The sequence below is a fragment of the Brienomyrus brachyistius genome, chromosome 3 (genome assembly GCF_023856365.1).
Source record: "Brienomyrus brachyistius isolate T26 chromosome 3, BBRACH_0.4, whole genome shotgun sequence".
NCBI lineage: Eukaryota > Metazoa > Chordata > Actinopteri > Osteoglossiformes > Mormyridae > Brienomyrus > Brienomyrus brachyistius.
The window spans coordinates 25430260-25447416 of NC_064535.1; the positions used below are offsets into that span (position 1 = coordinate 25430260).

General features: G+C 44.2%; 1 protein-coding gene and 1 long non-coding RNA gene across 2 annotated transcripts in view; both read left to right on the forward strand.

Moving 5' to 3' along the window:
• The window catches only part of ptn (pleiotrophin), a 32436-nt gene extending 21433 nt beyond the window's left edge, over nt 1-11003 (forward strand). Inside the window, exons 3-5 of the mRNA XM_049008384.1 lie at nt 270-443; nt 1887-2045; nt 9810-11003. Coding sequence (XP_048864341.1) covers nt 270-443; nt 1887-2045; nt 9810-9865 — 389 coding nt within the window. The 3' untranslated portion in view covers nt 9866-11003. The remainder of the gene's footprint in view (nt 1-269; nt 444-1886; nt 2046-9809) is intronic.
• On the forward strand, nt 3317-9007 carry LOC125738887 (uncharacterized). The gene is made up of 2 exons (XR_007396929.1): nt 3317-8607; nt 8696-9007. It is a non-coding gene; the product is annotated as an uncharacterized LOC125738887 (long non-coding RNA).
• Nucleotides 11004-17157: the final 6154 nt, after the last annotated feature.

Consider the following 17157-nt stretch of genomic DNA (forward strand, 5'->3'; position numbering starts at 1 on the left):
GTACCACACCATATCATACTGTACCACATGATACTGTACCACACCATATCATACTGTATCACACCATATCATACTGTACCACACCACATGATACTGTACCACATCATACCATACTGTACCACACCATATCAAGGCAGTTTCAATATAGAGATGAGGCCAGGATCTAACTGCTTGTTTAAAATTGCTATTTTGGGCAGTAAATGTTAGTGCCTTGACAAAGGTTGCTGTGCTGAAATGCAAAGCAGTCATACAGTATGGCCTGCTTGCAGGAAAGAAGGAGCGCAAATCAGACTGCGGAGAGTGGCAGTGGAGTGTGTGCGTGGCCCACGAGGGTGACTGTGGCGCGGGCACCCGGGAGGGCACGCGCAGCGGCACCAACTGTAAGCAGACCGTCAAGACCCAGCGCTGCAAGATCCCCTGCGACTGGAAGAAGCAGTTCGGGGGTGAGCTTCTCTAGCTGTATGTATGTGTGTGTGTGTGTGTGTGTGGGGCGGAGCGTAACATGCGGCAACTGTACAAAACCCACACCAACCCAGCCTTTGTCTTATTGATGCCTTCATGGTGCTGGGTGCTCACTATTAGTGCTCACAAGTCCATCACTTCGACAACTGCCCACATCCAAAGAGTCTGGTTGGTTCAATGAGCCAGTGACCTAATTGTCCTCTGGCCAGGTAGTTACAGAGGTTGTGATGACATCAGTATAATCTCGTGTAAGCAGTGCTTGATCCCCTCTACTGACAGGAGTCGGAAATGCAGGCTGGGAGATGTGAATGCAGCCTGACACAAACCAGGAATCTCTGGAAGGATTCCCAGGACAATGCTCTGGTCTTTGCTTTCCACACAGCCTCCCCCCCCCCCCCCCTCCTCACCTCTAGACCCCCCGCACCCCCTATTGGGCAAGGAGATTACAGAGCCACACAGCTGCCAGTCGATACAGGAGCAATGCTGCAGCGAGAGCTTTTAGCCGGGGGCAGACAGGAGAGCTGGCGGGGGGGGGGGGGGGGGAGTGGGGTGGGGTGGTGGGGGTGTAGAAATAGCAAATTATCTCTGCCCAGCGGGAATGACAAAGTGACAAAACATGTGGCGGGATGGGAGGGGAGCTGGGCCTGTCTCTCTTTTCATGGCGGCGAGAATGATGGCGCGGTGTGTGCGTGAGGCGGAAACCGGAGAGACACAGTGAATCCGGCCGGTGGAGGCAGAGAGAACCAGCCAGAAAGGGAGCTTAGGGGACAGACAGGCAGGGAGCTTAGGGGACAGACAGACAGGGAGCTTAGGGGACAGACAGGCAGGGAGCTTAGGGGACAGACAGACAGGGAGCTTAGGGGACAGACAGGCAGGGAGCTTAGGGGACAGACAGACAGGGAGCTTAGGGGACAGACAGGCAGGGAGCTTAGGGGACAGACAGGCAGGGAGCTTAGGGGACAGACAGGCAGGGAGCTTAGGGGACAGACAGACAGGGAGCTTAGGGGACAGACAGGCAGGGAGCTTAGGGGACAGACAGACAGGGGCCACTGCCACCAATGAATTCCGTCATCGGTAATAATCATTCACTTGTAAACACTGCATTTCATGATTGTTCATGAACAAGCTCTGCTTATTGTTAATGAATTCGAAATCTTTTACGATTAAGGACCGTGTTTTATATTTGGAGTTGTCAGTGGTGTAGGAGTTGGAACCCCAAGAAAACAAATCAATCTGTCTCTTGATTCGATTTGAGTTGAGGGAATATGCATGCAAGTAAAGGAAAAGGATGCTGTAATCTTCTGGAACAGTGATGGAGAGGTGTTGTGGGGGGCATGGCGTTACAATTGCGCATGTCTGGTTCGAGAAAACGAGGAGGAAGGGAGACCGCGCTGCCTGAAAAGTGGCCCCTCCGCCCCCTGCAGGCGAATGCAAGTATGATTTTGAGGCGTGGGGGGAGTGCGACGTGGCGACGGGAGAGAAGAGCCGCATGGGGACGCTGAAGAGGGCCCTCATAGACGCCACCTGCCCCCCCACCGTCACAGTGACCAAACCCTGCGGAAAGGCGAAGGCCAAGACACAAGGTGAGCAAGCGGCCGCAGCAGGACCCTGAAGCAGGACCGTGGAGTATAGCTGAGCAGTACATCGAGGAGAGGAATTATCTAACGGTGATGTTTCTGGGAAAATGGCGCATGAGGGACTAAACCATAGCAGCAGATCGCCCTTAAGTACAGGCCATGACATTTTCAGTATGACTGAACTACAGAATATTCATTTTACCATTGAGCGACACACATTTGCTATAATGACAATGCTTTACGCTTTATGTGTTTGTGACAGGGCACAAATAATATAGTATTTTGCTATTGCTTTTGTATTAATGAACCACAAGCTAAATCTTAGTTACGTACTGTTTTAGTTACTATGTTGTTACTAATCCTTTGTAAAATACTGAAGGAACTGCTAAGGAGCTACTGAAAGAACAAGTCATGAATATTGCATGAAATGCTGATCTCATGTTTGTTCATCATTAATGAATCGTCTTTTATCTCGAGTAGCGACTATATTTGTTCATGATTTGTTCCAGCAGACACTAAGATATTGCTGAGTTTTTGTGTCCCGTCACGTGTTACTGGTATAATTGCAAGCATCATCTTTCACAAATATGACAGACAGAATACCGCCTTAAAGTCTACATTTTATATGTAGTAAGTTATTGTGTGATGTGTTTTACATTAAGTAGTAAATGTACTACTGAATGAGTGCCATACCTTAGAAGAATGTAAATTTTTAACTATATAGATATTTCTGCTTCTTTTGAAATGACTCGAGGGAACATTAATTTCCCCAGGCTTAATAAGGTAAAGGTTTGCAGAACCTGGATATATATAAAGTTAATTTCAGTCTAAAGACATCCAGCCTTGTGCTGCAGAAATGGTTTAATGAGTGAATAAAAATAAACCCCAACCCTTATAATTGGATGGGACTAGAATAGACATAAAATCAGCAAGAGAAAGAAAATAGTTTTTATTTTTTAAATGATGACCAAAGGCTTAATGCGATTATTAAGCATGTAAAAAACAATGGAATAGAAAATGTGGCATTATATAAATAGACAAAACTGCCTTGATTATGATTCATTTAGTCTGTTCTAATGGAAAGTGTACCATGAAGAAACTATATGTGTATAATTACACTTTATTTTGAAGCAAAACCATTCGTGTGAATGAAAATCATTAACATGTTAAACATTCTGAAAAGGAAAGCGTGAGTTTAATTCAGCGTCAAAGGCTTTTCTTTCAGTCATTCCATCTGCATTATTAATAATAATTATCATTATTATTATTATCTCCTGATTCTTCTCATGGTATGAAAACAGAGGATTCCGCTGGCATTTGCAAAGCTATACTGCACACAGCAGACAGACACAGTAACTCATAGTTAGACTGACACCAGCAAGGCCAAGCAAAGGCCAGGCATTGTTAGTCCGCTTGTTTAAGTCAATGAACTGATTCTGAGCGAAAAGCAGACGAGAAGGTTCCTCATCAGGCATTGGTGAGTGACGTAACTCACGCTAACTTGTGTTAACTCACCGGCGCCTGCATGTACTACATGGGGAGAGACGCAGGCCCGGTGCACAGCATTGACACGGGAATGCATTGCACGCAGTCAAGAGCTAATTTATACAGCGCAGCAAGATAATTGTTTTAGCTACATTTGCATGCATTTATTTAGTTTTGGTTCAAAGGGACATAAGGCCTGGGGGGTTAGAAGTAAACAGACATTATACAGTGCCAGTCAAAAGTTTGGACACACATACCCATAGAAAGGTTCATTTGTACTATTAGTACTTACTACTTTTTAGAATAATTAAAGAGACATCAAAATGATTAAATAACATAAATGGAATGATGTACTTACCATAAAAGTATTACACAAAAAAAATAGTTTGTTTGGGGGGCAGGTCTGTGGGTTGGGACTCCAGAAGGTTGCTGGTTCAAACCCCTGGGTCAGCAGAGTGATCCCACCATTGGGCTCTTGAGCCAGGCCCTTAACCCCAATTGGGATGGTGTTCCAGCCGTCCTGCAGGAGGCCCCACATATATGCTGAGCCCTCATTGGTTGCTTTTCCTTCACTCTCTGGTCAAAGGTGGCCAGATCATGTGATTGCGACACTGTCGCTCTCCTTTGTAGGCTGCTTGGCGTGCCCAGGTAGCGTAAGAAAAAAAATTGTCTTCCATTATCCTGGAGTTTATCCATGGGACACAAGGCAGGGGACACCCTGGATGGATTGCTAGTCCTGCTCAAAACTGGCAAGTCATAGACTGCAGCTGAGCTCATCACCTCCTCTTCTTTGAGTGGGGGAAGAAACTCATGCAGACAGGGGAAGAGCATGCAGGCTCCACAGACAGAGAGCCAAGGGGCAGGAATTGGACCCAGACCCAGCACTTCCAGTGAGAAATTCCACAAAATGAGCTCCGCTATGAACATTAGACAGTATAAGAGGTTTTGCTGGGTACAGGATCTGGGATAACATAGTGGGAGGCTGAAGAGTGTGGGGCTTCAGCTGTTCCGCTGACTGACGTGACAGTAAGCCATTCTTAGCACTTAAGAAGGGATTGAGAGCGTGTTCCGGAGCCAGACTACTGTACGTCCCGAAGGACGGCTGGACACGGACTGCCGACTGCAGCGAGGAGAACTGGAGCCCCTGGGGGGGGCGGGGCGGGGTTGCTGTGAAATTCGTGTTTGTTTCAGTTTTAATTTGTGTTTATTTTTAGCTGAACTCAGGTCGTTCTCTAATCCAAAAAAAAAGCAGAGCCTAGATGCGGAAGCCAGAGCTGGAAGATGAAATCGCCCAGAAAGATGGGGGATACATTCTATACTTACACCCCATAAGTTCATTGTCAACAAGATTCTGAATAGCATGTTTGTAAAATAGGAGGGTGCCCTGAAGGCCTAATCTGGATTGTTTTACTTATTGTCCTGAATTATTCAGTTCTGTAATGCAGTAAATATTCTCAATGTCACTGTCCACCCAAAAAAGGGGGATTTAAAATGTCAATATAATCTTAATAATCACTAATAAACATGATATTCTGTTTCTCCAGAAGCAGTAGTTTGCAGTCTGTTTTTGGCTTGGCTGAAATTGAGTGATACTTCTGTTCCTCCAGCTAAAAGTCCCCTCGAACCAAGGGTCTAGGGTTACAGTCACGGTTTGTTGAAGCGTAGTTAATATATTTGCAATAACAAAGTTTAGCGGACCGTTACATAAACAATATAATTTATAATGTAGACATGAGCATCTGTTCTGAGAATAATATTAGATGGAGATCAAGCCTACGGGTGCGTTTGCCTGGCTGTGTGTGTAGGCTGGAAGCTTGGCTGAAGGAAAAATGCGTAAAGACAGAAAATGAGCGAAGCCGGTCTCCTTTCAGGTTAGGGCGGCCTCTGGCACGAAGTGAAGAGAGGTTAGGAAACAATCGTAGAAAGAGGGAAGCTGAGAGAGCACTTTAATCCACAGAGGGCGTGATTCTGCATGCCTGTCAGGGGTGTGATAAGCACAGGTAGACAGGAGAGGGGTTGCAAGCCAGCGGGTTTCGCTGGTGCTCCGGCGTGGGGGACGGTGCAGTGAATCTCCACACAGCCTTCTCTCATTGTAAATACCCTCCGGTGATGGACTCCCCCGGCATGGTGAAGCCAAATATTTGTCATAGTTATCAGGGTGTCCCATAGTGTGTCAGTAGAGAAGCCAGATCTGACTGTCACTAAATGGAAATTTACCAGAGAGATACCAAAGTAATGGTCTGAAAGTGAGAGTTACGCATGGTTCGCCAGTTCAGAGCCCGGTGGAAAAACTAAATAAGAATAGTAGCAAACATGGGCAGCGACTCCATCGAGTGGGATTGTGGGAAACCAAACGATTTTGTTGTCAGGTGGTGTCCTGTTCCATTCACACAGTATCTATCAGGTCCCGTGAATCTCGGAAGATCAGAGAGGAAAGAGAGAGGGCAGGTTTGAGAGGGAGAGGCTCACCAAGAACAGAAGGAACTTGAAAATGGTGTCTGACATTTTTTTTTTTATATTTCCAAGTCCAAGTACTGGATGGAGTTGAAGGATGGGTGGATTGATGGATGGATTTTTAATACTCTGCAGCTGCAATGCTGCATGTGGATGAATGTCCCTGATTCCACATCTTTGCGAGCTGGAGCACGCGCTCTGCATTTCACGGTACGGGAGAGCGGGATCCACATCAGTGAACAAAAAGCACCTTCTTTTGCCTTGCGGGAGTTTTTGTGGGACGAAGAAATGGATGCCTAATTGTCCGGTTAGCTGGGGGAAGGAGGGCGAGGCGTCTGCTTTTGGGGCTGCTGCGGAGGTGCCCCCCTGTCCACACCTTCACCTAAATGCTCGGACAGGCAGGAAATCATCATCTGGGGCCTCATGGCTGCTCAACCGCACCCGGAGCCCCAGGCCGCCGCCCACGGCGAGTTGTCAACGTCGGCGTGGTAACCAAAGTGTCAGCGTGGCAAATGGCGTCTCGGGGTCTCAGGGGTTTCCACGCCGTGGATGATCGATTGCCGGCACCAGCAGGTCCGCCTGGTCTCACCCAGGCAGGACTTAAAGAAAAAGGCAAAATATTCATCCCTCTGTAACAAACAAAGCTGGTCCACTCAGCTCAGCTCATTTGCTTTTTGTGCATTTTCCAGTCCCAGGAAATGAATGCATGACATCCATATTAATTTGCGTGCATGCGAGCGTTCATTTTTTAAAATTTAACCTGACTAAAAATCTGGCAAAAACAGTTTAAAAGGACTTTAAAATAGTAAAAAAAAAAAAACAGTTCTCAGTAGAATGACTAGCAGGAATGCAATTAAAACTCAGTGGCTGGAAAAGAAAACAAAGGTGTTAATTAATTCATTGTGACACCTGTGTCTTGTTTCCATTTTCGTAATGCTGTACACTTTTCTGAAACAGCGGGGTAATTGAGCGATTGCGTGCATTGGCAGAAATCTTACATTTTTTTGGCTGATTTTCAGCACTTTCCTATTATTGCTACGGTGCACTCTGGAGGCCATAGCGTGCACTCTTGCATGCATGCATGCGCCGCACTCGCATGCATGCAAGCTCATGGCTGCTTCGTGTCTATCATTGGGTGGCAGGGGGAGGGCCTAGGAGCGTTTACTCTAAATACAGGCAAGACGGAATGCCTGTGAGGAGCAGGCCTGTGGAAGACACACCACTGTTTCATCGATGCATGGTGCTCTGCCTTGACAATAAGGAGATGCCCTCGATTGAGTCTTTGGCACTCTGTCGTTGCCAAGACTGCTAGCGGTGCGTGAACAGATGAGTGAACAGTTTGGAGAGCAAAGCAGGGAATGGCCAGGATCCACTCATAACTGAACTGCAAAGAAATGCTAAGTACCCAAGACAAAGAAATATGGTACCACGCTTGTAAATCTGCTAACCAAGCCAGACACCAGCCAAAACCCTGACATGCTACTTCCGAAGACTGCTATAAATAAGTGATGCTGCCCTCTAGTGGATGGAGGAACACTCCTCGCAATGCTGACTTAGAATGTACTTGGAAGTGGATTATAACCAAGAGGGTAGGAAAAAGTTTCATGCTGGTTCAATCAGTTAAAATATAAATGTAAAGCTCTATTTCTAGGGGGATGGGGTGGAATGAAGCCCAATTAAATATTGGGGGATTCATGCCTCCCCCGTCCTTCGGTTCCTGTGCCCCTAAATGTAACAGAAGTGTAATCCTGGGTAAAGGACATGCTTTATGTGAGGTTTTATTCAGAACCTACGAATGCAATTATATTTGGAAAAAGAACGCATGACTTGCAGATGCATCTGACTTGGATAATTCTCTCTGGCGGCGTTGACAGATAGCGATCTGTGGCAATCTGAATCTCTTTGTGTGACAGGCTTTGTGTCCGGCCCACTTAAAAAGCCAGCAATAGGGCTTTGATTCCTTTAATCATCTGAAAGTCGAAAGTGGTCAGAAGGGAGGCAGGAGAGTCAGAAAGGAGCCATCGAGGGGGGCAGTACTGAAAAAAAAGGCCAGGGGGAAGATTTGCAGACACTTAACCACTTAAGGAAAACGGCATCACACAGGGAAACTGTTAATAGTAACGCTTCATATTAACTGCACTTTCATGATGCACTCATATAAGATTCAGCGCACTTTCATAATGCATTCATGAGCATTCATAGAACGTTCATAAGCAGTATGGAAGTATACCTTAACATTATCACAGGTGGAAAGTTCCCGTCCAGAAATTTAAAATCCAGAATTTGTTTCAACTAACCAGTTGAGTACTCTGTAACTGCACCATATACTTAAGTGGTTGGTTTAAACAAAATCTTGATCTGGTTTTTCAGTTTCTGGACCTGAATGGTCTACTTCTGTACATTATGAAGATGCACTGAATGTTGTACAAATGCATTATTAAGGCATTATGAAGGTGCACTGAATGTTCTAGGAATGCATTATTAAGGCATTATGAAGGTGCACTGAATGTTCTAGGAATACATTATTAAGGCATTATGAAGGTGCACTGAATGTTCTACAAATGTATTATTAAGGCATTATGAAGGTGCACTGAATGTTCTAGGAATGCATTATTAAGGCATTACGAAGGTGCACTGAATGTTCTACAAATGCATTATTAAGGCATTATGAAGGTAGACTTTATGTTCTGCGAATGCATTATTAAGGCATTATGAAGGTGCACTGAATGTTCTAGGAATGCATTATTAAGGCATTATGAAGGTAGACTTTATGTTCTGGGAATGCATTATTAAGGCATTATGAAGGTGAGGTTAATGTAAAATGCTACCCTGTTTTCATTAACATTACACCGTTCAGCACCAGGCACTGACAGCTAAATGAATTTCGTTTGATTGCCCGCTTGCTTGTTTGTTTTTGTCAGTTTGTTTTTATTTGGCAGAGAGTTCTATTAGCAATTTATGTGCTGTGCTACTACCCTCAAATTGGAACATGAAACAGAACTGCTAAAAGCAACTAGAAGGAGTACCGGTACATAGAGTAGCAGCAAACTGTGAAGAAGCCATCTCAATGAAAATAACGTAAGTGAGACACTGAAATTTAGGCTGACTAGGAGCAGGTGGGGAGGGTGTGTCTGATGACAATCTGATGCTGGAGCTGAGGGCTGCAGGTCCGTCTGTGGGCCTTTTATAGAATGATGATCAGTTCTAACCTGTGCCAGTTAAACCTTCCAGGTAGAACTTGATTAATATAAAGACTCGGGCATTTACAGCTTAATACACAACAGGAGCAGCCATGTATTTGTGTTTTTGCGAGGCAGAAAGAGAGGAAGAAGTGTGAGATGTGCTGCGTGTGAACCACACCATTCTTCGTACTCTTTCAGCTATCTGGAAGTGTGATTTATGAGTTCATTTTGCAAGCCCACAACTGCGAAAATCTTATAGTAAATCTTGAACAATCCCGCACTGTTTTACAATTACGATCCCACAGCACAAAAATAATCACTTTGAACTTCACTGGACCTCAAAATAGCGTCTCTTTCCAGTCAGCGTAACTAACGAGACCTATTAGGTAAATAACAAAAGCGACCAGAACATGAAATCAGAGAAACATAATGATTCTTGTGGTCCTATGCAATCACGCACATTATCTTAACATCCTGTGTAATGGTTCTGACAATTACACTTTAAGGTTCAAGAAAACCCACTACGCTACACTCCAAAATCAATAATAATCATTTAAAAAGAATTAGACTTATTTCTATCATTTTTCAAACTGTCTGTGAAACGACTGCAGTTCCAACGGGATTTCAAAGACGCCATCTTTCCCCCTAGACTCCAAGAAGCCAAAGCGGGTGGGACGGAAGAAGGACCGCGTGCCGGTGGAGTAGAAGTGTGACATCAGCAGCGAGGCGTAGCCTCCCCCTCCCTCGCCACATCCCGAGCCCCGCAGCCTCGCTCACGCGCATCACCAGCCAGGAGGGAGAGAGGCAGCGGGGAGGAGGGGGGTGTTTTAATGAAAGAATATGATGTGTTTTGTTTGTTCTCTGATAGGAAACAGCTGTAGCGCATTTTAGGTGCTTTGTAACTGAACCATATAAAGACTACAAAAGGGAGTCGGTTTCTACTAAACTAGTTTTATTAGAATTTTGCAGTAACTCCAGTCTTGTAAATTATGTAAAGAATAGATACCAAACTGCAATCCTGCTCCACATAGGTGCTGGAGCCTCTCAGTAATCAGACACAAAACTCATTAATTTTTGTGCATTTTCAGCTGCGCTGTCTGACCTGCCAGAAGAAAATAAATCCCTGGATTTTTCGTTTAGCCACACTCATCGCCGTACTGGAGCTATACGCTATTCTAAACCGTTAACTCAGGAGTTTCCGAAAAGCTTTTCCTTTTTTTTTCTCCCGAAGACTGGCGATGTCACGCATCTCCACACTGCCGGTGGCGCGTCTCGATATGTCGGCTCCCGAGCTTTCGAGTGCAACCTGAAATCCCCAAGCCATATTCTCCACGCCCGCCGGTATAACGTATACCAGTCAGTGACTTCCTCTACATCCTCTACACAGTTTCTGACAACGGGGTGTCATTCTGACAATGGACAAGAAATGAATTCTCTCACATGCGATGGACGATTATACTTAGGTTGGTTATAATTACCTTGCTGTTAGTTATTTCTTTAGCTGGCTTTTAGGAAAAAAAATGTTAAAATCTGCAAAATAAATGACAATATTAAGTAATTTTTTTTTAATGATGTAACCGTCCTATGGGTTGGTCTGACTCATGGTTTCATAAATAAAGTTTCACACTTCAAAGGCTCACCTCTTCTGACTGCACATGGACCCTAATGGATGGCTGCATCCGAAATGGCCTCCTTTTTACTTAGCCTTTGTAGCCCCTGAAACACACCACCTCATCTACCACTGATATATCTAAAACAGGCAGGCCAGACATTCACCTGGAGGTTATATCTGCTTTCTGATTTAAATTTCCTTTTTTGTTAATAAAGTTGGTCATGAAGTACACTAGTGTGTGTATAGCTTTCAGTATTTTATATTGCTGATGTGAATTCGACTTCCCAAACGAAACAGCATTTAGCCACATGATCGCAATCAGATCTTTTATAATTAACATGGATACTTCTGTCCAAAGTGACTTACCCCTATCCCTGTATAAAAAATATGACTTGTGTTGCACTTGAATGCAAGTAATCGATCCCAGGTGATAGTCCTGTTTTCCGATTATCGTATTTTCTTGTCCAATGCACACCCTGTAATGCTTCCAGTTGGCTATCATGAAGGGCTACGATTTTTTGTTGGAATGCTTATATTTAAACACTGTTTGATATTTTCCAATAAGTAATATAAGGCTGCTCCTTGCTTCATGATTGTGTGATAGTGACTTTTGAATTTTAATCTGTTCCCAGACTTACTTATTTATTTATCATATTCATATTTGACATGATATTTTTCAATTTATGATGGATTCATCGGGACATACCCTCCTCACAAGTAAAGGACCATATCCATAGATAAATGGTATTATAAATTACTAAATAAAGTATTATGATCGTATGGTAGACATTTTCGACACACCCAAACAATAAGGGTAATATGTAATACAGACCTAGGCTGAGTGACCATTCACGTTTACTTTATTGAGCATTTATGACTTGTCGACAGAGCCGGGCATTTCGACTCGCGGATGGGCGTGCACTGACAGAAATAAACACCCACAAATACTCTGCATTTAATTTTCATCGGGCTGAAATTGTTTTCCAAAGAACATGGTACGATATATCTATTGAGTGTGATATATATATTACAGGCTTCTTGATGTGCCGGCCACTGTCTGGGAGGGAAAGCCAATGAACAAAAGCTCGGGAAAACATCGGAACGAGTACTGAATATTGGGAGGACATAGCTGAGGGTGAGATGGCTAAGGAGCTGGGGAAAGGGCTTCAAAATAAGTAGGAAACACATGTATATACACATCAGCTGTACTTTTTAGGCATTACAATTCTTATATACTCTATTTACAATGCAAATATGTGCTACTGACAGTTTTATACAGCATAGGGAGCCACAAGTTGTAAATGAGAGAGCATGATGTCATCTACAGCCCTTAGGCAGATCATGATGAACGTTTTGAACATTTTTGACTGGAAGGGGAAGTAAAACGCCACACATCTTTTTTACAACTTGTTTCCTGGCTTCGGAAACATCCGGAAGAGGAGAGCGGAGGAGACCGTAATTCATGCGCTCCGTCCACAGACGTTGGCTACTCAAATTTATGGTCCGTGTAAATGTTTTGACTGTGTTCAAAGTACTTGTCTTGTCCTCTAAGGGCACTTGATCCGTAGTAAATGCTGAATGTCTCACGCTGGACGTCACAGTCTGTTTTAGGAGAGCGTTTCTCGAACTTTGTCCCAGTAGTCCGGGCGTACGCTGATGAATTTACCATCACAAACGTTACCCTGTTTTACAGTTTTTTTCTCACTAATTTTACTCCGCAGTTGAGCTTCTCTTTAAATACGAAGGAAGTGAGCAAATGCTTTCTTCCCAGCGACAGAAAGTGTCATATTCTCGACAAAAATTAGATTAAATATAAACGTGACCGCAAACAAAACGGCCTCAGGGCTCGTTGAGCATCGCCCGTCCAGTCATTTGTCCTCAGACCCTGTCACGTCGACTCCGTGGAAATGACAAGTTGGCCCACCTTTGGCAACACTCCTGTCACTGGGCATGACAGCGCATCCTTACAGGGCAGTCAGTCTCTTTCCGGAGCCGTTGCGTCTTTTCAGTTTGATTCTTCTTCACTGGCCTCAAACGAAGCGACCCCTACCCTCCTCAGCCCAAGATCTGAATCCCCTCCAACCCCATGAAACGTTTCAGTTTGTCACACACGATACTGTATATTACATGCTGTGATTTTGAAATACTCGTACACTATACACATTTCTTTTCTTTGTGCGGCATAATATGTATATCCATAAAATTTCATACAAAAGGGAGACGTCTGTCCTCACTGCTCAGTCTTTGTGTCGCGGTTTGAGTTCAGGAGGAGACAAATGCTCGGAATACAACTGACTGATGACTTTCAGACAGTAACTTGTGTCTTTGGCAACCTGATTATAGTTCTGTGTGCCTATTGGCCGTAAGCCGTCGTCTGCAATGGTGGGACACGGGGATATGTGTCCCATTGCTTAGGGACCCCGGAAAGGGCACATGATGCATCTTTCTCTCATCATCTTCCTTAGTTTCATTTATTTTTGCTTGTTTTTTTTTTATATCTGATTAATTCACATTCAAATCCTCCACATACTAAGCACTCTCTCTTCATCCTAAACTCTTCTCACCTCTCTCTCTCTCTTTAATCTCTCTGCTTGTTTTTCCATTCTCACACATAAATATACATGCATGCAGGGGCATCAGTGTCACACACTCACACACACGGTCGCACCAAAGCTAGCAGTGTGGCTGGCAAAAGGGGTTACTCGTGTCTCCCAGGGATGACTCATCATGGAGATTTCGAAGAGACATCGATCAGGGCATTATGTGAGTACAACCACGTGAGTCTGTCAGAAATGTGTCAGTAACAACACACGTACAGTATAATGACATGAACAATCGCAGCCGTCCGTTGAAAAATAGCACTCCAATGTTGCATTAATCAACGTGCCTCTTTTGTCTGAGTAGGGAGTAGATAGTTCTCATGGTCTGAATGGCAGATAGAGGGCATGAGCAGTCATGGGCAGTTTAGCAGTCGGGAGTTTTTCAGTGCTGGTCTAATGTGCTTCCATTAGCTTCATCGCAACAGATTATCAGTTGTGAACCATTGCTTGTGAAGCCCTAAAACATCGTGATTATGATGATAGATGGTAATCGATTCACAAAACCCCATAACACATATAATTTGAAACAGTCTACTGATGGAAAAAATGTACAACCTAGAAATTCAAAGTGAAAAATAAAGATCATCAATATTACATGTTCTATTTTCAGATGGCTGAGAAACGAAAGGCACTTATTTTATGCAATACAGAGACTGGCTAACTGCTTTCACTTGGGGGAAAATGTCAGAAGGTTTGAATAAACTGAAGGAGAACATTGTAATTATAAACTATGTCAGACTGGAGCACAGACAGAGTGTTTTTACAATCCCTTTGATGGAATGATTTCAGTTAAATTAAAATAGCTTTTCATTTCGGTTCTGAGAATATTCCTTTAAAATAATCATTACTCAGTTATAGAACCAACAGAAAGAAGTTGGTTCTCGATTTTCTGTAAAGCATTGTTCACCTGACCTGATCCTGGACAGCTGGTTGGTTATTTGAAGATTAAAAACACCTGCTTATTGATCATATTAAAACCAGTGGCTTGTTCCTGTTAATTGATGTCATTGATATAATTAACTCATGATTTAATGTTTGATGCTGAATCTTGGTTCTCCTCCCTGGGGCGATTTTGATCTTAGCAGTTATATTACCGCCTAATGTCACCTTTACAGGGAAGCTGACTTGACAGTGATCAGCAGATGCTTCTAGCCTTGCAAAGATAGGATCTGCTGCCATCGGCATATAAAGCCACATGGACGGCCAAAATGCACTTCTAAGAGCTCCCAGGGAACTGCTGAAAGCCTCACTTCGGATATTTCTCCCACATGTTTGTGAATTAAATCGCTTTAGCCTCCATGGACGGTTTTGTAACTAAAAAAAGATGTTTTTAGCCCTTGATGCTCTTTGTTTGATAGATTTGCACTCAATTGAATGACATGGTTGAAAGGTTGATGCAGGACAGCGATTTTGATTTGATGAATGGAAAAAATTAGCCAAGAGTAGACTGATTATGTACGCCTAGAGTTCTGAGACATACGGCAAGTAATCCATGTCAGGGGAGACACTATGAGCTACATCAGGTTTAACAGGCTACTTTAAAACTGAAAGACTCCTGTGCTCGACTAATTGGCTCAATTCTTCTTGTGCTTTTTCTGGTTTGTTTCCTTGACTGAAAGACTCATCCGGCTGTTTCACATCAACATTAGTGACACATGTGATTATAGGAGACTGACCAATCGGCACACAGCAAGAACTCAGTGCTTAAGTGAAACCCAGGTCCTGGATGGTAGTTTAGAAACCCCATCGAAACTCATAGTGTCCCTCCTGACATGGATTAAATGGTCACCCTAATGTGTCCCTATGTCAGTGTCATATTGAATGTCCTTCCCAAAGGATAATTGCGTAGAGAAGGATCCAGAATCCTCAGACAAGCTCTCTGAAACATGCAGAGTACCTACCATCCCACAACAAGAGCAGCCTTGAAGGGAAAGCAGACCCGCTGCGTCTCTAAAAGATGAAACGGCTCCCTTTCGTTATGTAACTACAAAGGCTGGCTTATCAGAACCACACAAAAGTGGACTCTGTGTGGCCTTTGACTCCTCTCCACACGAGCCACTCCACAAACACCGCGATCCGCCCCCACTGAAGGTGATCGCGGCACAGCTCATCTTTCATCACACTTTCATTAAGCTGGTGTTCACACTTGCCAAGCTAATCACCAATGCACCCATGAGATCTTCTGGGGGGAAAGCCTTCAACAATCGTCAGGTTCTTGAGAAATTTGTTAAGTGGGAGTGGGGGGGGGGGAGAGGTGAGTGGGCGGGGCATTGTAGCCATACAATAGCTTCCCTCAGAACTGTAATAGATCGGGAGTCCACTAGGAGCCCACGTTTAGCCCACAAATTCATGAGAAACGCAATTCATGGCCATGAGACCCTCTGAAGTGCACTGTGAGTATGTGGGCTGAGCTGAATGAGGCCTGGCAGGTCTTTAAGACCACTGACCTAGGATTGTGTCTCCCTGTTGAGAACACGTGGCCCCCTGCCGTCTGCGTGTGTGCTGGCGGTGGTCCCTCTTGGGTCATGTGAGTCTCTGCTCCTCGCTGGGACTGCCTGTGCTCTTTTCCTTTCCAAAAGAGCTGTCACTTGTCACCCGGCACCGAGCTATCGACACCGGGACAACGCAGCTCTCCAGTCATGTTGGAATGCAATTATATTCCCCTGGTGGCTCTCCTGCGATGGTTTAGTCAGAGATTAATCAAAAACGTGTGAAAGCTCTGAAGCCACTGCCAACTTCTGAGACGTCTGACAAATGATGCCGGGAGACAGGTCCACTTATCACGGTGACAAATGGCTTCGACACATACTTGGATAAATGCCCCTCGAAGCTAAGAAACCGCACTACGCGTGGAGCGGCATTTCCCCGTGGCTACCTGCCCTAGACCGCCAACCCAAGATCTCAATCTGTGTGCATTGACTGGTTCCCAGTATTTAAACTCTCAGGATGAATTAACCTTAGGCCGCTTAGCTTCGCCCACCAGTGCATGAACATGTTTTCTAATTAAGTTAATGATACTTTGTATCTGAATACATTCTCACTTTATGGTGATCAGTTTAAAGTGTTAGTGATATGTTTTTATTTTGCAAGCACGTATTGAATTTTAGCATGCTAGCACAAGTCAAGAGTATAAAAAGAAGGGCGATAAAATGGTTGCCCCTCAAAACTGTGCTTGGAGTCTTTTGTTTCAGGATGAAAGTTTGTTCCAGGCCTTTCGGCACCTGGGTCCTTTCTGGACAAACAGCAGAGAAAAAGATTCTCAGGGCCAAGAGGTTTTGTTCCTCGTCGTATCATCCTGCTCTATCTGCCATCCATTTTAACTTTTCTTTATGTACTTCTGGAGAAAATGACAGACTGATAATCATTGCCGCTGACTTATTTGTTTATAAAGGACTCAAATGGAAGCATTACGTGATACAACATGGCATCTGCCGTCCTTATATATCAACTTTAGTGGCCATTAGCCGCTGTTACATCTTTATAGCTCATGGAGCATCGAACGGTAAACTGCGCACTAGTGATATACGTGATGAGAACACATGTGCATCCATAATGCCGTAATGTGTCATAAAGGCTCACGCCAGTCATTCTTCAAAATCTCCATGAAGTTTCACGTAGAACTTTTGATTTACAAATCAGTTGCCTATGATTGTAGCTTGACATCTTCCTGCAAGTGTGACCAGCTGCACTGCAACATCATTCATCTTCCTACCTATGTAATTGCAACCCAACCACCCCCCTATTTCGAACCCCATCCCAGTCACCCCCCCCCACTCCCCCCCACC